At 39.4% G+C, this 20,839-nt stretch overlaps 2 protein-coding genes across 20 annotated transcripts in view; one reads left to right on the top strand and one right to left on the bottom strand.

The window, feature by feature from the left end:
- LOC105282675 (disks large 1 tumor suppressor protein) overlaps nt 1-20,839 on the bottom strand; it is a 452,432-nt gene that overhangs the window by 232,190 nt on the left and 199,403 nt on the right. The window lies entirely within an intron of this gene.
- Nucleotides 2,073-20,096, top strand: LOC105282692 (aminopeptidase N). The gene is made up of 11 exons (XM_026969157.1): nt 2,073-6,006; nt 6,632-7,084; nt 7,178-7,352; nt 7,796-7,949; nt 8,046-8,127; nt 8,494-8,852; nt 8,993-9,282; nt 9,410-9,600; nt 9,791-10,096; nt 10,207-10,276; nt 10,604-20,096. The coding sequence occupies exons 1-11, from the start codon at nt 5,516-5,518 to the stop codon at nt 10,721-10,723; spliced, it is 2,691 nt and encodes an 896-aa protein (XP_026824958.1). The 5' UTR covers nt 2,073-5,515; the 3' UTR covers nt 10,724-20,096.

Genomic DNA, 20,839 nt, shown 5'->3' with positions numbered 1-20,839 from the left:
ATTCGATGCTCGCTCGAGGAGAATTTTTCGATAGGGTTTGCTCTTCGCGACGACACGAATTTCTGAACAATAACTCTCTGAATAGCGAAACAGTCAACCTTTCCTGTTCGATCGATCAATAATTTACAACACCGTGTTTGTTCATCCGTAGATTATTAGTCGTCGATGGGAGTTTTCTCAATAATAATGTAATAAGAAGAATAATTATATAACTTGGCTACATCCTAATCTCGTCGCAACGGTTTCGTAAATTCTCAAAGGTACAAATGAACATGGAATGCCGTGTTACAAAACGACTGAATAAACCAGCAGCGACGAGATGGATTCGCAACTCCCATCGATCACGGCAATAACCTACCGCAATGCACATCGGCGCTGTAACGACAATGGAATGAAATGGTCCATCGTCGGAGCAGGCTCGTAAATACAGATCGCGCCCAATAAAACAGGGATGTCAGCAAAGTTCCGGAGATTGACTTGGTCGTGGGAGAAGGACAGAAGGGAAGAGAGAAAACGGGAGAGCGAGAACACTCCCTCCCGCGAGGGGGGCGAAGGTTGTAAATTGCTACGGGGGACGCGGTATAAAGAGAAAATAACGACGGGGTAGTGCGCTAGGTCGGGAAATGCTCGAGGGGTGAAAACACTTGTGCGCGCGGCTCTTCGAGCACCGACGGCTGCTGGCAACTGCTCTCCGTTAGGTCGAGTGCGAGAACGCGGAAGAGAGTTCCCGTCTTGCGTGCGACGGCAATTAAAACTCGCGAGCGGATTCTATATCCCGCCGCGCGTTCATCCACGCGACATTCAACGTATCGCCGCGGGCGACGCTCGCCGATTTCATACGCGCTGGTTTTGCACAGGCGTTTACTCGATTCGTGTATTATCAGAACGAGCAAGGGATAGTCTCAATAATTGTCCCGTTCAGCTGTCCTTTCTGGCGGCCACTACTCGCGGTGATTAGAAATGACATTTGTATTTTGTGCGAGCAAAAGGACGCACCGCGATGAGTCGTGTATTGAAGTATCATCATCAAAGAAGTATCCGCAATTTTTCAATATGTTTCAACTTTAACGTTCTATTTTCTACACACGTTACTTTCGAGATGCACGTTTCCACGATTCGACGTTCGCTTTTGATTCCGCTGCTCCATCTGCACAGACGCATTTTGCACCCGGATAAAGATCGTCCCCGACCAGGTTTTCGTATAACTGATAAATTTTGTGCACGAAACACATTTCCATCGGTGGAACTCATTTGGCGAGTTATCCTTCTACGCGCTCCCGATATATCGATTTAACGGCGAGCCGATAAACCGCGAACGAATACGATTATGTCGGAAATAATGCAGCAGGCGGCCCGATGACCGCACGCTCTCGATGCGCGACGACCGCTGACGACCCTCACAATAACGCAATCCACTCCTGTGGACCGTCGAAAATAAAAAAAAACGAAAGAGAGAGAAAGAGAGAGGCTGACCGATTGAACGAGGCTTGATACATCGCGCGCTCGCACGACGATTACCAGGCGGATCGTATTTCTTCGCACGGTGGAACGACCGAGCGTAATTTCGCAGGCGTGTAAATTATCGAAATTGAAATTGATGAATCATTAGCCACGTCCCGTCGCCATCCGCGCGTTTTCGAGCGGCCGCACGGCCCCGTTGAGCGTTTAATCGACGCGGTCGTAAAAATTAATTTTGCACTGCGATGCGAATTATTGTTCATGGGCCGTCGAGCGTCGAACAGCGGCCATCCCGCCGGGGATTAACATTGGTTTCTATCACTGCACACAGATATTATAATTATTAGCTGGCATAATTGAATCGCAGATTGAGCACAACATTACATGTGCACAACGATAAATAATCGATGTGTAGAAAGATATTGTTATCGTTAATTATTTATCGGGACTGATGTTTGTCACGGGATATTAATGGCTTTGTTATTATTTGTATGTTGTATAATTATTATTTCAAGGATCTCCGTGTCCATACATTATATAGGTTACATTTCCGTTCGAGCACGATAAACGAAAACAATTCTTCCGTCTTGATTCGTTTTGAAACCTTTATTATTATGTTTATTTATTATTATTACGCTTGCAAAGTTCAAACTGGAGTAAACCGAGGATAATCCGATGAACGTAACAGGAAAAACGGAATATATTTTAAAAGTTCCAGCAACTCTTTTTAAAGACGAGTACAACTTTACTTTCTGTCCTCGTAAGCTTCGCGATGACTTCCCCGCTTCTTTTACATATTTAATAAGTTAATCTGAGAGTATTAACTGAAGAGCACTAGAGTTATGAAACTCATTTATTATTTGAAATAAGAAATAAAGGAGGGAGAAAGACAACTCGAATAATAAAATTATTCCAATTAATTTACTTTCATGGGGAGATATTATAATTTAAGAGCGACGATTCTGTTATGACCTTTTTAACTGTTTTAACCGTTTGCACGAAATGATAAATAGATATTTTTATACATCTGTTTAAATTGGAAAACACAACATCGCTTTATAAGCTTGTAATTTTAATTTTATTTAAAAGGATACACTTTGGAAAAATTACAGCAAGCCCTTTTAAGTTCCAGTAGTAAATTAATCTCGCAGAGGGCGCACAAATTATTATTGACGATTATTTAATAGTTAAAGGCTATACTTGCCATTCGATAAGCATGCATTTCCATTTCGAGATTTTGTTAATTCATATATCGCAGTAAACAGGAAATCGCAATCGGCATAATAAACATGTCGTACCGAATGCAAATTCTCCTCAACAACACGTTTGCAGCGAGGAAATAAATTGCCTCCCGAGTGGCAGAAAAAACCTGCGGCAACTACGCATCGCTGAAAGCGTTAATAACTGTGCATTTTGGAAGTTTGGTTTATCCCGGACAGCGATTGGACCAGCAGCAAGCGTTCCGAAATTAACACGCCGGTATCGCAGTGCGCATAAAAAACGCCACGCGGTACTCGTACATGCATTAAACAATTTTCCTTTTTACCATTGTCCTTGTTTTGCAATCCCACACACATCACATGGGAATAAAATGCGAATTGTATGCGAATATTGGCGTGACTGTATAAGCAACGCTTGTACGGCCAACAATGTTGCAGTTAAACTTCACACGCACGATGTAGTATATCGATACCATGCTTACATATCGTATATTTCGTTCATTTTAAGTTTTAACCTTAAGTTAAAAAAATTGTGGGAAAAAGTAAAGATAGTGATAGATCACAGCGAAGTTTCTCGGGGGTCGATAAAAGTATACCGTCCGGATGTACTGTCGACATTGTCACGTTATTCGAAAATAGAAGTTTTCTTGTCCACTGTCGAAATGTACTATTTAATATAAATCTTTGATCTATTTGATTTATTAGTTTATATTACTTGATACAAAAAAATTGACGCTTCCTATCTTTCTTTTCATACGAAAGAAAAAGAGGGATAGAAAGTTTTGAAGCCTTTATGGCGCTAAATGGATCACACTTTGAATTAGACTACTAGATAATTTTCTTTATTGGAAAGATGTATGTAAAAAGATATAGATATAAAAAGATATAATAAGCTGTCAGGTATATGCTTTGTTTGGTGTAACTATTAGATAATTTACAACGTGGAGCTGTAGCATATTCCATCACAATTTGTTGAAAGTAATTAATGTAGTTTGAACAGTACATGACCACGTTCCTATTAACACCATTATGGGGAAGCTGTGGCGCGCTGTTCAAATTCACTTCTGTAATCGAAACAAAGATGAACCAAAAAATAAAGAAAATTTAGAAAGTATACATTTTACAAAAGTTGCATCTAAAACTAAAGAATCCGCTAAGTCCTAAACAACTGTTTTAACGAATAAAATTATTCATAAAATTATTCATGTTTTTTTGTTCTGAATATACGAAATGATAGCATTTCGTTTGTAGTTTCGTTTGTTGCTTCTAATTATAATAATTTCGTTTACAGTTACACAGTTAACAAACTAAAGAAAGAGTAGCCTATTTTACATGTTTAAACTTTGAACTGAGCAACTACAAACGAAAATAAAAGCACTATGTGCACTAGAATGTGTAAAATATGGAAGTTTCATAAAACTTTGGTTTAAAATAAAAAAAAGAATTAAAACTTAATTGTAAACTTACATTATGTTACGTGACAAGATTAATATGTGACATATTAATACGTGACATATTAGCATAGAAATGGAGCGAAGTTAACTTATAGGTTATATAAAATTCTGATTTAATTTATTCCAGTATTTAATTCTAATTTAATTCTCTTAAATATAAATATCATAATGTATATGAAACTTTTCCTTACTCTTTTTTATTATCTTATTTTTATATTTGTATCTATATTAATTCTCTCAAATGTATTTATAACAATTAGTTACTTATAACGTTACTTATAACGTTATTTTCTTTCCCTGCAGAAAAAACTTAAAGGTATTTTTGTTATCTGTTTATGAATTATTAATCAGATCATTTATTCGAAATAGAATTTGCTCAATCTTTTTATTTTCTCCAATTAATTCGAAATAAAATAAGTTTAATATTTTAGTTCGTGATTCATTACAAGTTTCACATATTATACATATTACCTTAGTTTTATAAATAAATTTTATAAATGAAGAAGCTATAAAGTAAAAACATAAGGTTTTCAAGTTCTAAGAGTTCTCAGCTGATTTTTAAGTCCGGAATTCATAAAATAAGCTCATAAAAAACTACTATGGAATTTAAAAGCTCTAAATGCTCCGACGCTTCTAAAAGCTAAAAATGTTTCTTTAATAAAGAAAAGATGGACTCCAAATCGACCAGAGTTCAGAATTTAAAGAAAACGTGTTTAATGAAGGACATCCTATGGCTCAAGAGAACATCCTACGTTCGTATTCATCGATTTGTTAGACCAGTGCCTAGAATACCGTATTTGTCAAATTCTATGACCTCTTAGGGTTTGTTATCGAAGATGTCAGATTAGAACCCCGGCAGCATGCGATAGCATGTGATAGGGATGTAGTGGGGATGTTTCGTGACGTACCGAGCTGTGTATCGTGTCTGTGAGCACACGGACTCGATACGTAGCTTGGAGAGCATTCCCACACATTCCCACCACATGCTATCGCATGCTACCGGAGTTCAAATCTTTTGTTTGCTCAACGCTACCATGCCTTTTAAAATAATAGATAACGCTATGTTGTCTAGTTCTCACCAGTCTCTCAAGATGGTAAGTCATAACTCTTACAACTGTGCTAACATAGTTACAAAATTAACGGATTTTAGTGATAATAAATTAATTGCAGTTAGTTATTCACACAGGACTGTATTTCAGTCAGCGTTCAAGTTTAATATACAATAAATTACTGAAAGTAGAATATATTTTTCGTTGAGAACGTAGAAAAATAAGTTTATCTAAAACTCTCAAGGTTAAATCGCGGCGATTGGCAATATAAAATGCTTTATATGTTAATTAAATACAATTCTTTTTCTCGAAAAAATGTTCACAGATATCGAAAATGAGCACTGCTGTGATATTCTTAAAGTGTTTACTATTAATAGCGAGCCCAATATTCATTACTGCAACAGACTCGTGTGCTAAGAATGAAACAGATGAAAAGTGCTTAAGTAATTATCGTTTGCCACCCGGCGTACTACCAATACACTATGACATTCGGTTAAAATTATATACGCACGACGACGTGGAGAAAACCACGTTCGGCGGTGAAACTAATATTACCATCAAAATTCTTTATGGCACGCAATACATAAGTTTGCACTCACTAAAGCTGGAAATAAACCAACTGAAGACAAAATTAATTTATGAGAACGGTACGATTTATACGCCGATAGAACATAGACATCGAGTCCCGCACGTTCTAGTTCTTTATTTCACTAACACGTTATTACCTGGGTTCTACACTCTGTGCTTTAAGTATATGGGTTACTTCTCTGAGAAAGGACAAGGTTTTCTCAAGATTCCCGATAGGAAGATACATAACAAAATGAAGTAAGTAAATCCTAAAATATTGAGAATTGTTACTTATAAGTTGCATATTTTTACTATTGTCGCTGGCATGATATTATATTTTGAAAGCTTGAAATCATGTAAAGCTGGATGAAATAACACTAATAAATAACTGTGCAATACTATTTATAGCTTGATGTACAAAATATAGCACGCATTAACGAATTTAGTTAATTTAATTATCAAGAAAACTAATTATTATTCGAATAAGAATTTTTTCATATTACATATTGAGTTGTAACACAAAAGTTCTTGGCATTTAAGTTTAAATTTTCTTGCGAAAAACATAAAAAGTTCTGGAAGGAAGGAATCATGAAGCTACCGCAAAAATGACAAATAGTAGTGGAACAATACAGCGCATATATGTATGAATAAATATCTGTACACATATATTGTAATAATTGTCTTGAAATTTTATTAAAAACATGTTACGAACTTTTGTTACAACCTAATATAATATAATGATATAAATAAATATAATTAGTCTTCTCTATGCAAGTAACTAGACTTATCAACACGTATCACGTTTTGTACGTGCGTGCTTGACAATGATAATTGAAAATGTATCACTATCATCGTGTAACACTATGTTCTGAATCAAATTTAGATGGATGTTCGTAACGCAATTCGATAAGATTGCTGCTCGACAAACATTTCCGTGTTGGGATGAGCCAGCATTAAAGGCCACTTTCAACGTTTCTGTGGAACATCATTTACGATACTTGGCCTTCTCGACTATGCCAATACGAGAAGAACGGTATAATGACAGGGATTTAATGGTGTTGTCCCACTTCAAGAAGACTCCTTTAATGTCTACTCATCTCCTTGGGATTGCAGTGATCGAAGTGGGTCGTTGTAACAACGATAGTATTTTCCACATATGGTGCAGACAGAATGTACCAATGGACTTCGTACATAATCTCACCCAGCAGTATCGTACGGTCGCCAATCACTTGATCCGATATACAAAAACTATCATGAAACTTCCTAAACTTGATATCATCATTGTACCAGATAATGTGCCGAATAACTCGAGTAGTTGGGGAATGCTGCTTTTGAAGTAAATAATGAGTACAACTAAAAAGAAGCATTAATGATATGTTACATTTATGCCATGCAAAACAATATTTTATATGGACAAATTATATTTTAGAGACTCACTGATTACTAATGAAAATAACGAAATTCAGAAAATCAATCTGATAAGCTTCATAGCACATGAAATGGCAAAGCAATGGTTCGGTAGTGTGGTTGGTCCGACTTGGTGGTCTGACATGTGGTTAAGCAATGGATTTGCTCTATACTTCAAACTGTACATCCTTGACCAGGTTACTTTATATTGTTAACGCGAGCTTGCTTGTGTACTTGAAAAGAAAACCAATTATTGATAATGCACAACAAATCGATTTTATTTTCCAAAACTGGAATGGTTGTTTAAAATTTTCCATTTTTTATAAAACTTTTTTATAATATAATGAGAATAGCCAGACAATATTATATATTTTTAAAGATTAGAATATTATAAAAAGATAACAATTATTGTCGCGGATGTTATGTAATCTCACACATAGAATTTACATATTATTTTAGAGAAAATGCAATCTATTACACTTTTAATTTTTAATTTATATTACTTTATTGAAATTATAATGAAAATTAAAAAACAAAGCTAATTTAGGTGTAACGAGTAAGCTTACTTATACATATATCTAAAAAGATAGATTTCTCTTTCCAATATTTTTTACTTCTATCATAACATTCTTGTCTCTAGATGTATGAAGAATGGCGAATGATGGATTTTATAGTGCTCAGCCTACAAAAGTGTTTTCAGTTAGATGATACTGTATCAAGAAAGAATATATTATTCTACACTAAAAGTACTTATGAAACAGATTTTATTGAATCTTTGATTGTTGCAGACAAAAGTAAGACTCTATTACAAAGTTACTTTATACATAATTGTAATTTTATTTTATGTTATGTTTTATGTTACGTGATTTTTATGATATGAATCATTGTAGCACTTGTCCTGTTGCATATGTTGAAATATTTGGTTACTGACAAGGTATTCCAGAATAGTATCATCACCTATTTAGACAAATAGTGAGTAACTACAATATGATAATATATTTTATATATATATAATAAATTTATATTTTATAATAACAAACACCATAAATATAGTAACAGATGTTTTATTTCGTTATTAAAAATTATAAATGAATGTAACGCATAAAAAATAATTAGACCTTCATATTATAACGTCAGTTTTTACCAATTGTAAATTATATACATATTATATCTTATAATAAATTATTTTGTATTTATGTCATATTCTCTCTAAATATCATAGAAAAATAATTGGAGCTAATTAATGCATTTAGTTGGAATAAATAGTACGTTTATAGTTCTTAATGTGCAATCTATTGGAAAAATATGTTTATTGCTAACAATGTTATTTTATTTTAGTCAATTTGGTTCGGCTACTCCTGATGATTTCTGGGACACCATGCAAACTGTTCTAAACGAAGCAAACATTAAATTTAAGCATTTTGAGATAAAAGAAGTAATGCATATTTGGCTAAATCAAACGACATATCCTATGGTACAAGTGAGACGAAAGTATGAAATTAGCGAAACGACAATATCGCATTACGATGGTAAGATGAGAGCTGATAACAGGACGCGGTGGATACCTGTGACTTTCGTTGTATATTCGCATCTCGATTTTCCCGAGACTATGCCTGTTCTGTGGCTAAACATTCACAGGAGTATATCAGTCCCAACTGTTCCAACTGATTGGATTATAGTTAATTTTCAACAAGCTGGTGAGTGGAATATATAATATGAAATACACTATACAAATATAAGATATAATAGACTATCATATTTTTATTATATTGGTTTTTTTCGAGAAATTGAAATAGAAATTCTAGTAATTGATAAAATTTATTTTTTTGCACAACAGGATATTATCGTGTTAATTATGATGCTAAAAATTGGGAAAAAATCGCGGATTGCTTAGATTCTGACGAATTTACAAAAATACACGTTATGAATCGTGCACAACTCATTGACGATGCCTATTACTTCCTGGTGGAAAAACATCTTGATTTCCATATATTTTTACAAATTACGAGTTATCTATCGAAAGAAGTGGATTATATAGCATGGCTTCCCATGTTCCGAATTTTATCATACCAGTGGAAATTCTTTTTACTCCCATTTGGAGAACCTGCGGTTTTATATGCTTTAAGGGTAGATCGGAACAGAGTTTGTTAAGAAATATTAGATATTGAATAGCTGCATGTAAAATAGGAATTTTATATCAACTATTGATTTTTATTATTAACGAGTTTATGTTACATTATTTAACAATTTCTAGGTACAAATATTAGACAGTTTGAACGGGCTTGTTCGGAATATTGGATACGAAGATGATTCTGCCGATGATGGTATTACAAAATTAATGAGAGGAACCGCCTTAACATGGGCCTGTACTTACGGTGATCTTCTTTGCGAAAAAAGAGCAGTTTATAAATTGAGTCAGCGTATTGACAATCTCGAGCAATATACGTAAGTTTTTTACAATAATGATATTATCTCATAATCACTTTGTCTATGTTTTATGCTTTTTTATCTCAATGCTCTTAAGAAATGATTTGTGTGGTCAAGATATATAACTTTTATCCATATTTTTATAAAGATATAATTATATATATTTTATATATATTTTTTTTTCTTTTTTTTCCATTTTGATATACAGATCTATATTGCCGTGGGAAACATGGATATATTGTTATGGCTTAAAGGGAGCAGACCTTATAACCTGGACTAAAGTCATGGACTTATATATAAGAACACATAAGGATGTAGTTTTAGAAGTATTGACTTGCTCTGAAAATCCGGAAATCGTCATCGACTATTTTAGAATATTACATATAGGAGTAAACAAGTCAATAATGACACATAATCAGCATTCTCACATTTTTGGTATACTTATTGCAAAATATGCACAGAATGATGAAATACTTAATTATATATTACAGAATTTGGAGAATGTGAAACCTAGGTATGTAATGAAACTTTTCTTCGTATATTATACGTATATTGTTTGTAATTATGAAAGCTTATATAAATTATAAACATATTAAAGCCAAACATATTGTTTCGTTTTAACAGATCGTATTCCAGAACTGCAGTATTAAAAGACATTATTTTAAACATATATTCCGAAAAACAACTTAACAAGGTATATTCTTTTTAACATAATTTTATACTCAACACTTATTTTTCTCTGTTAATTTTCTATCAGTATATTTATTCTTTATATTTATTATGTTTATTCTTTCTATTATTATATTTATTCTTTATTGTTTTATATTTGTATCATATTTATATTTGTATTACATTATATTTATCTGTACATATATAAACAAACACGGAAATCATGATGTGAAGAGAGAGAGAGAGAGAGAGAGAAAGAGAGAATACTTGTGACATTAAATTTTTCATATATAAAATTAATTTGTTACGAATATTATTATATATTAATGGTAAAAATTCGAATCTGTTTTAGACGTACGAGTTCTTCAAGCAGAAAGATGCTGAAATGTCAAAATATTTGACTAAAATAATACCTATGCGTTTAACCCAACTCCAAAATATGATGACCACCTATCTGCAGCGGTTTATGTAGTGAAAAAGAAATAGATAGAGTTAACTTGTACAATTATTCAAGTTAATAATGGACTTGAACAATTTTTAATAAAATTTTTATATCATTACTTATTCATTAAATATATATTTTTAACTATTTCTACTACTGTCTGATATTATTGCTCCAGAATTATTACGTATAAAAAGTAGAGAAACTCGGACATTCACTGATATTAATTTCACTTACAAATGTCTTGAATTCGAGCGAGAGATATTTTTTAAATCATTTTATAAAATTTTCAAGGATGTGGTTATGGTAGGAATTGGCTCTGCCAATCACCGAGGCTGATTAAACCTACCATTTATCGTTTTACGTCCGACAATCTGCAAGCGTTTCGTAATCGTAAAAAAGAAATTTATCGAAAACGAGCGGGCGTCTCCATGGCTTCCTTCGCAAATGGTGGTGGATGGAGCGATTGCTGCGACCACCGTATAAATCTAATGGGCGACCGAAAGGGCGGAGCGAACTTGATGCAAACTTGATGGCAGGGGCCGTACCACGTCGCGAGCGCGCTTCAGGAATACCGTCAGCGAGAATAACGGAATAGGGGTAGCATAGCATACGGGTAACATAATGCAGATTCCAACGCGCGATTACAGCGGCGGAGTTCATTTCGCGTGAACAAATATGCGAAACTGCGCGCGCTCTTTGATCACTCGCACGTTAATAATAATTTTTAATAGGAAACAGCGACGCAAACAAGCCAAATATATAACGGTTCGACAAAGTTCTCCTTTCTGAAAAATTCAGTTTTTGGCATTTATTACGTAATCAATTGATTAATTGACTCGAAATATCAACATTGAACGTTTTAAGCGGTTGCACATAGGAAGGACTTGAATGAATATGTAATTCGCTCCCCTTAAACAAAGTTTCTCGTAATTCTCGGCTGAGTGGCTCCATTCCTCTTTACGTAAGTAAAGCAGAGCAATGAGAAAAGGCGAATGAGAAAAGAGCTGCTCGCATTCGGATTAAAGTGAGCGGAAAGAATGTGCTTTTCAGCGCGACGCAGGTGCGTTTGCATCGTTGCATCGTGAATATAGCTTTGTATTTTTTTCGTTGTCTTGGCCACCGCTCTTTAATTCTTGGTACTGAATCCCTTGTTTTACCGTGTACAAGAATTTATCCTTTTTGTTGCTGAAGGAGAAATGGTGTCGGGTGTTTCCATCATAAATATTGCGCTTCTTATCCAAATTTACCCACACACGTGTGACTAGTCTATCTAAAGTAGTATTATCCAAACTAGTATTTTAAAGTAAAAAGAAGTGACCGCAAAGTAGCGTAGTGCATCACAAAGATAAACTTGTTACGAAGAGAGATTTGTCACGATTTATCTCAATTCTTGGGTTTTGTAATTGTATATTCCTTTGCGCAAATTTTTCTGCCTCGCGAGCCTCAGACTTTCTCGAAATTTTTCATTTTCGCGAAATCTCCCGTAACACGAACACCACGGCAGGTACTAATTTATGCGCTCGATATATTTGCTTCTCAAGCACGCGATATTTCAAGCATAAAATATTATTGCGCGCCGGTCGACGCGGGACACAACGTTCGCAAATAAATCGTAGAAACACAGGAAACAGCGAGCAGGTTTTTCCTCTCGGTTCCTTTCAGGTGCTGGATGTGAAAAATCAATTTACCGCCATCCCAACATCCGAATTAACTTCCGGTCGTTCTCCCAGAACGGAAACTATTTTATATTTGCACAGAATTCGTTCTCTTCCGTCTGTTACGATCGTCAATGTTCAAAAGTTTTTCGGAAACAAGTTTTGCGAAAAACTTTCTCGCTGCTTCTTTCGTTTTTCTTTTTTTGCATCGATACTGGGAGCGCCACATAAGGATGTTAAATTCTTATTGAAATTTTTTACATCGAAACCTCTCTAATGACTCGGAAAATCATGAAACATCTTTTGCAGATGAGATAACATTTTCAATGGACGAATAGAAATGCCGCGGAAGCATCTGCAATCGCAATTACTCGACGACAAAAGTTTGGCGACGGACAAAATAAATGTCGCGATGGCTTGTGCCCCGATGTAGCTGTGTATGCAAGCGACTACGATTATTAAGAAACTTTGCGATCCAAAATAAAATATCGTTGTGCCGCACAGCCAATGAGAGAGCCCGTCGGCGTAATATTAATTATTCCGCTACTAATTAAAAAGTTTACGCGCGGTGGGCTTGAATGGCGACTCTCCCGTATCAGCGTGCCCCTTCGCGGAATTAAATGAAAACGCTCGTGCGGAAAGAAAGGCGCAGTGATAATTCCATTGTAACCGCAAAGGGATGAAGACCATTCCTTTGTGCGATTTACCGCAAATCCCTCAACAGAGGAAGGAAGAGGAAGAGGAAGATAGAGATAGAGAAAGGGTTTCACGCTCGCAATGATTCCACGTGTAATCATTCTGCTGCGCATTCTGAATAAATACTTCAACGTATTCTTCCCTTCTTTCTATTCGACGGATTTGCGCTGGACGCATTTCTCCGCACCGCGCAGCGAACATTTCCGGCGCAGCGAGATGTACGAGCGCCTACGACGCAACGTTTATTTTCCACCTAGTTTAATTGAAATGCCTGGCGGGGGAGCAACATTGATTAGTTCCGGTGCCGTAGGCACGGCGTTGCTCTCATTGAAAATGAAGAAAGGCTTCGGGCAGAGTTATACCCGGGCTGAAGTTTGTTTGCCAGAATCAGGTAACAAAATTTACTGGGATCCCCTTTGTGAGAGTGAGAGAGAAAGAGAGAGAAAGAGGGGTTGTTCTTGCTTCGTTACGTTTATTGTCCACCCTGATAAACATGACTTTATAACTCGCAGCAAACCACGCCGACGATGCTCTCGCAACGCGAGCGCGCGCGGATAACGTTGTTATTAGTGGCGCAAAAACTTCAGAAATCGCCCGCGGAACTATCGATCAACGGCTAATCGAATACCAATCGATCGATCGAAGGGACCTTACGGCCGCGTAAGATCGGACGAGGAAGCCGCAGATGCAGGGTTCACCGGGTCCATCTGCAATAACGGCATAGAAAGCGGCCACCGCGATCTCGCGATCCATGTTTGCGGATTAAAAATGCAGAAGCGTGGACCCTCGTTGAGAATTCAGCGAGCGCCGTAGCGGGGAACGGTATCTAGCCGACAAATAGTTATCGAAGTACACACGGAGCAACGTGCAACAACTAAAGCCCAGCTAATTAAATCCCGTTTGTACGCGGCGAGCGCGCTGCGAATGTTTCCCGGCGGCGCGAGTTTGCGACGCGATTCAAACTCGGTTGCGATTATGTTTCTCGCTGTCGTCTCTCGTGTGCATACGTGCGAATTTCTGACACGTACACGCTCGCGGCCGCCGCTATTATTATGCCGCGTCCCGGCGTTTCCGACCCGCCATTGAATCGGCGTGTGTGTCTCGTCAGAAGTCGCGTCCGCCTGATCTGATTCCCGATGGTAGACACGCTGTCACCGATGAAATACGCTCTTTAAAGCGTGCGAGCGCCCACGCAACGGTTCAATATTGCCTGACGAACGCACCAGCGGCCCGGCTATTGCGATACTCATGTATCTTTACTGCAAATGAGATCTCCAAGATGTAAAGTGGCGTGTGTACATTTGTACGGGCGAACGGCGAGGGAATACTTGACGCGAGTATTTCCGCGTCGATTCACGTTTGAAGCGCGTTCCGCTCTCGTCGGTCTCTCTCTTCCTCTCCCTTTCTATCTCGCGCAGCTCCGCGCAGTTTCCGCAAAATTAAGCAACTCGCTGTCGCGTGCTCGATTACATTTTTCGTCCGGTAAGAAGGTACCGGTGCGGCGCAAAAAGAACGAATGCCCGCGGAAACTGCCGTGAGAAAGTGCGACTGGCGGGATGGCGGCCGATGGCATTCTGCCATCGCAGGAAGAAGTTTGGCCGCCCCATTGACGTCGGCTCCGCTCCTCCCCGTGGGCTTCTTTTCGTCCTTAAAGCGTTCCCACTCGGTTTCCCGCGCGCAGATTGGCGGTTGGAAAAACTCGAACCTCTACCATCCGACTTTACCTCGTTATAAAATTCCCTCCTTCCTCCTTAAACCTCCCCCTGAGCAATGTTCCCCGGGAGGCTTGCTAGATTCCACCTTTCTCATCGCTCTCGTACTCCTTTACCTCCCTTAGTACCTTCTTTTCTCTTTCCCTCTTTCTCTCTTCCTTCGTCGTCCGTCTCTGTCGCATTTTGACAGATCCGACGGTCTCGAGCAGCCCGCCGGCTGCTTTTCATTGACCTTCCACCCCCTGCCCTCTGTAAGATGGAGGGTTGCTCGCGCAAGCGATTCCATGAATCTTCAGCAGCGAATGATGATCGAGCGAGAATTTTATTCGATTCGCGACACAATATTTCATCCGTAGCGGATATTATGAGAAATCTTTTTCGACTACGTAATAAAATAAACCTTAATCAAATGTCGTTCACTGTGTCCCTTCCGGAAGATTTCCGCTCGTTTGATTTCCGGTGCTATTCCGGTGTGGTGGTGTTTTATTTATAAAATGAAAACAAAGAGGCATTTCAACTAACGAACATTAATATCGCTCGGAGAAGCTATTAAATGCTCGGAGAAGCTATTAAATGCTCGGAGAATCTAATTAACTGCGCGCGATATATAATTAATGCGATATGTATTCTCATTAAATCCAACCGTGCCAGCGATCCTTTATACATCATTACGTTACAAATGTAAATGCCGCATCAATTTCAGCGAAAATTTCTCTCTACTTGGATTCGTATAAATTTATCGCAGCCCGTCATTCGACCAGCGCAATCATTATCGCGATTAATGGCAGCTCATAATCCATTTGGTTCCATTTCTCGCGCGTTCCATGCAAGATCCGATGCAAAACACTTGTGACAAAGCTGACGGAACCACAAAGAATTTCTCGAGCCGCGGGATACATGCCTGGCGATTTGACGGAAATTAAGTCGAAGCGGCGAGAGGACACTGATCAGTGGCCGGTAAGTACTTCCGATGTCTTTGAGACACGTTCTTGTCGAGGCCCTTTGCCAGACAGTTCGTTAAACAGTTCTTGCTTTGACACTCTTTCAGCCATCGGTGTCTCTAAATCTCTTGGCGAGGTCGTACACGGAGCAATCATGCGCTATCAGTTCGTATTCAAGTGGATCGTGCGGAGAATCCTTTATTGCGATGCTGTAAAGTACGAAGTTTCTTAACGAGTGAAATGCGATGACGTTTCTTCGATTTTACTGGCGTAAATTCCTGCATTCGCTGCAGCAAATCCCCAAAGATACCCATTCATTTTTTTCACACTGACGTGGCTGTCGAAAATTGTCCATCACAGTCCATCAAATCGCTTTATCGCATTACGGTTACGCGTTTGTCTCGGTAAAGTGGCAGTCGATTGATTAGCACGATAATGTCCGGGATGAAACGTACGTGTTACTAATTACTGCCCGATCAAAATGCAATGTTTAATAACACGACTGTCACCATGCAAATGTGTATTTAAACGCGCATCGCATATATGAATCCCGCGTCGCGTAAATCGCGTATTTATCAATCAATTTCGACCATCTCTCGCATCGACATTTTTTATGCAGCTAGACAGAGAGAGAGAGAGAGAGAGAGGGAGATAGAGATAGATAGATAGAGGGGAGGGGGGAGAGGGACGGGAGCACCGAATTTCATCGAGAAACAATTTGCGCACGTGCGGTGCATTCCGCGCGCGCGTAACTTCCAGCGGAGTTAGTCGGGGAATTGTCCGAGTTAAAAAGTAGCTGGGCGACGCGACGTGTCGCGAACTCTCTCTCTCGCGCGCGCGGGCTTCATTAAATTGATAATGGATCGCATTCCGCGCGAGTGGCGCACAATAGACGTCCCGGACGTTAAACGATGCGGTATTAAAACTTGGCCGGGCGACGTCACGGCTGCTCACATGCACTCACCCTTCGCGCTACCCTACCGCATCCCGATGCGTGTTCGTTACGACGCGACGCGCGGATTATCACGGGTACGCCGCGCCGCGTCGCGAAATATCGCATCTGACGTTTTATGATATCTCATTCGACCTGGCCAAGTCGGCTTCGCAGTCGGCTCTATATTCGCGGCATTATCGCGGCGTTATAAAACGGACGTGGAGTCATCCTGAATATTTCAATGGAATTAATCCGTCACGTATGCCATTTGTGCATTCGTTCGCTGCATTACTGTGATTAATTACCAGGCGCGGCCAGTAATGGCCGTAATAATCAAATCGCAACAATAATCGTGACTAATTCACGGCTGCGCGATAATACGCGGGAATCAACGATCAGCGGCGTTCCGCTGCGAAACGCGACGGATTCCAGAACAATTATCGGCGATCATTTAGAATATTATCAGCCGGTGAGGCGCGAAGGTCCTGCGACGCCGAAACTTTTGGCGTCGTCTTCATTAAGTCGATAATAGCACGCGTTCCATGCGAGTGGCGCATAATGTACCGCCCGACTGTGTGCCGCATTAAAGCCCGGCTGCCGGAAACTGGCCGAAAGAAAGTTTCGTCCGAAGGAAATCGAGTGGTTCACGACTTTGTCGCGAGTCGCGTACACCGCGGAAGTTTCACGATATTTTACCGGCACTTTAAATTTCGAGGCTCCTTTCTGCCGAGAACGGCGTCCTGGGAGTCAATATCAAAATAGGAACGAGCGCTCGCGCGTAAACGTAAGCAGGATTATTCAATATCAAATGTCCCACTTTTATCGCAACGTTATTGGTATCGCGTAACATAGTAACTGACTTTCATCTGCATCCGTTTGCGGTGTGCTTTATAATTATTTACTTTAATTTATAACTGTTGACGATGCATGAATTATATTATAAACCACGCTGTATGAGCATATTACGGTCTGGTGAGATAATTCATTAATTTGATTATTGAGCAGATTGGCCCGATGTTCTGAGGGCGCACGTGAAAAACGTATTTTCTTTTTACTACTAAAATTGTGAGAAAAGCGTTAAGGGATGCGACGGCCAATGAAGGCCTGCGGTAAACAATCGAGCCGAGCGAACGATCGCAATATACGGACAAACCTCGTATAAGTGCCTCGGAAAGAAGGGTGGGCGCGCGGACGTCGAGCTCGTATAAAGTTTCATTTCCAGAAATTCAATAATCGCTTACGTCGCAATAACTCGGGAGCCGATTCGATTTTGCGCTGCCTCGTCGTCGTCGTCGTTTCTGCGGAATCTCGCGAATCACGTCGAAATCTCGGGATCATAGAGGGGAAACATAATACCAGAAACAAATAACGATAATGCGGCGGTTTCGTAGGATCAGCGATGAGGTCGTATCGTCAAGAACGAATTCGAGAAGAAATGCGATAGAGTTGTTGCGCCGAGCCAAGTGCACCGGAATCAACCAGAGACTAAAATAATCTTGCGCTCGTGTCGAAACAGCAATCTTTTTACTCTGAACATTAAACGTCCTTTTTAATAACAAACTCTCAAAATTGGCTTCTTCGTATATTTCTCGATCTATTTTTCCTTGATTTTTGATATCATTATCAGTTGGGGGTTGATAACCCGAGATAACAGTTCGCCATGTCTACGTTATGCAATTTGCATAATGTACAAGTGGTTAGGATCCGTCGCGTGCAGGTGTACGGGCACAAATGAACGGTGAGGCGTTCCACGTGAGGTAGCTGCAAGGGGGATGAGAGTGAGGAGGAGAAAAGGGAACGGCGTGTTCTCGTCCCGCCGGGGTGTTACTAGCAACGCAGATCGACTCCGTGGAATGTAAATTGAGATCTATCTTGCCCAGGAGGAGGCTAATTAACCGGGAATCAAATGTCGGGCTCCGTCTCTCCCGGCGATAACTGCAGCAAGCTTCAAAGCAGATTCTCGGCCGGGTCCTAATTGCATGGAAAAGGACGAAGGAGAAGATTGTTAGGACCTGCAGGTTTCAACCAAGAAGAACCAGATCGAACTGCCGTTGAATGGTTATCGGAGCGAATACTTTGATCAATGAGTTTCGCATCAATAAAGTAATTAGAATGTTATACGCTCGAGGCTCGATCATTCGCGCTTGGACGAGTTTCAAAGAAACGAAATTTCTCCGGGAGCGAAACACCTGCTCGGGCATCAATCTTACGCAGCGGGAAACTTTAACGGCGCTGAATGGCACCAGTCGAGCCTTTCTGTCTGGCGAATTTAACGAGTGCAGCAACTCGGTAAATTGTTTACTCGAAATTAAACGCCTTGATATTTGCAGTTATTTATTAATTACGTGTACCTTTTTCACCGACACGCATATTCTCGTGTTTTATTTCTCGCGCTCGTACCGAGATTATTTGCGATAACACGTTGCGGCTACACTTGGCCGTTGCGGCTCTTGATGTTTATGGAGTATTTTGTGGCTCGAGTGGTTGTAATATTTATGGTTACGTTTAGCAACGTAACTTGTGGAACACGTTAGTTAAATCTTCCGGAAAAACATTTTTGCCGAATGCGTTTCGAGGATGCTGCACCAGAAATATCAGGACGAGTATACAAGGCAGCGATTAAGATTTGTGAGCGCAAACAACCTGTCGTCCACGTATATACACAGCGACAACAGCGTGGTCTTTAAATCAGAGAGACAATTGCTCTCACCGCGAGCACTCTCGTTCGAGGGATAAATCTTGCTTGCGCCGATCGCGCGTTTCAAAGAGGCGCAAATAATCAAGATACAGAAAATTTTTGCACGGAGATAAAATTCATCAAAGTTCATTATTTCTGCATCGGCACAACACTCGCAACAAATACACAACGTTCCGCAACGATTTCTGAAATTAACATGTACTTTCGCCGGAGGTGCGGAACGCTTTTTTACGGCACGTTCATTCCGAACGAGCGAACGTGGAGTGAATCCCTCGGGGACGGTTACGGGGACGAAAATATTCGCGCGAAACCGATAAAAGTTTTCACCGAGAGAGAAACAGAGAGAGAGAGAGAGAGAAAAACACGGATTGAAACCAGAAAACAGCTGCGGCTCATCCGGTCGTTATCAGTAAATCGTATTCATATACCTTCGGTTACGCATTTCGGCATCACGTTTAGCTTTCAACCCCTTGCGCGGGCTTTCGACCGCAACCCGTTCGGCTAATTTTGCATCGAAATTACTATGAAACGATACTGGGTGGCGCATGTAGGAAAATTACGTTTGCGATTACAGCGTAATGCGAAACTTGATGGTTTAATGGTGACGTCCGTACCGCTAGTGAGACATTAGTTGGTCTCATCCGATTTCATTGATCAGCAAATCAAAGTGAGAGGTAGTTTGGATCGTTTAAAATTTAACATGATATTAATAACTAGCATCCCCCGTCCCGGCTTCGCCCGCGATATTTATGTGTAGAATTAAATAAAAACACATTTTATCGCTTCTCACCCGTTAGGGGTGGAATTTCGGAAAACCCTCCCTTAGTGAGCACCTACGTGATAGTAGTAATATACCCTTAAAATTTCAAGTCGATAGGTGCAATGGTTCGGGCTGCACGTTGATGAGTCAGTGAGTGAGTGAGTGAGTGGTATTTGGCTTATATATTGGGTCATTAAGTATGAAACTTTACAAATGTAAAAGCGCCATCTTTAACATTTGTTATCTCAAATTTGGCGCCAGACGTCAGTATCAGGTTAGGTTAGTATGATAAATGTATGTTCGCTCTTCAAATGTCATATTTGTTTGTTCAAATATCTTCATTAGTTTTATTGGTGGATTCTTTTTTATAGAACTATGGAAAAGTCCAAAATTCGTGTGATTTATGAATATGAGTTTCGCCGTGGAACCACAGTGTCGGAGACAGCTCGTAATATCAACGCTGTATTTGGTGAAGGTTCAACTACTAAAGCAACGGTGGGCAATTGGTTCAAAAACTTCAGAGATGGAGATTTCAGCCTCGCTAATGAGCCACGTGGAAGACCAAAGACGAAGGTGGATAATGATCACTTGAGAGCCGTAGTAGAGTCCGATCCATCTCAAAGTACACGTGAATTGGCATCGATATTCAATGTTTCCATACCCACCATATTGGTTCATTTAGCTGCAATTGGTAAGATAAAGAAGTTGGACAAATGGGTCCCGCACGAATTGACCGATGCGCAGTAG

This window comes from Ooceraea biroi, chromosome 4 (assembly GCF_003672135.1).
Source record: "Ooceraea biroi isolate clonal line C1 chromosome 4, Obir_v5.4, whole genome shotgun sequence".
Lineage (NCBI taxonomy): Eukaryota > Metazoa > Arthropoda > Insecta > Hymenoptera > Formicidae > Ooceraea > Ooceraea biroi.
This window is presented reverse-complemented; position numbering and strand designations above follow the sequence as displayed.

Coding starts and splice junctions, on each gene's coding strand:
- LOC105282692 (XM_026969157.1), top strand. CDS start 5,516: ATGAGCACTGCTGTGATATTCTTAAAGTGTTTACTATTAATAGCGAGC. Junction 6,007..6,631: donor AAGATACATAACAAAATGAA/GTAAGTAAATCC, acceptor AATCAAATTTAG/ATGGATGTTCGTAACGCAAT. Junction 10,277..10,603: donor CCGAAAAACAACTTAACAAG/GTATATTCTTTT, acceptor AATCTGTTTTAG/ACGTACGAGTTCTTCAAGCA.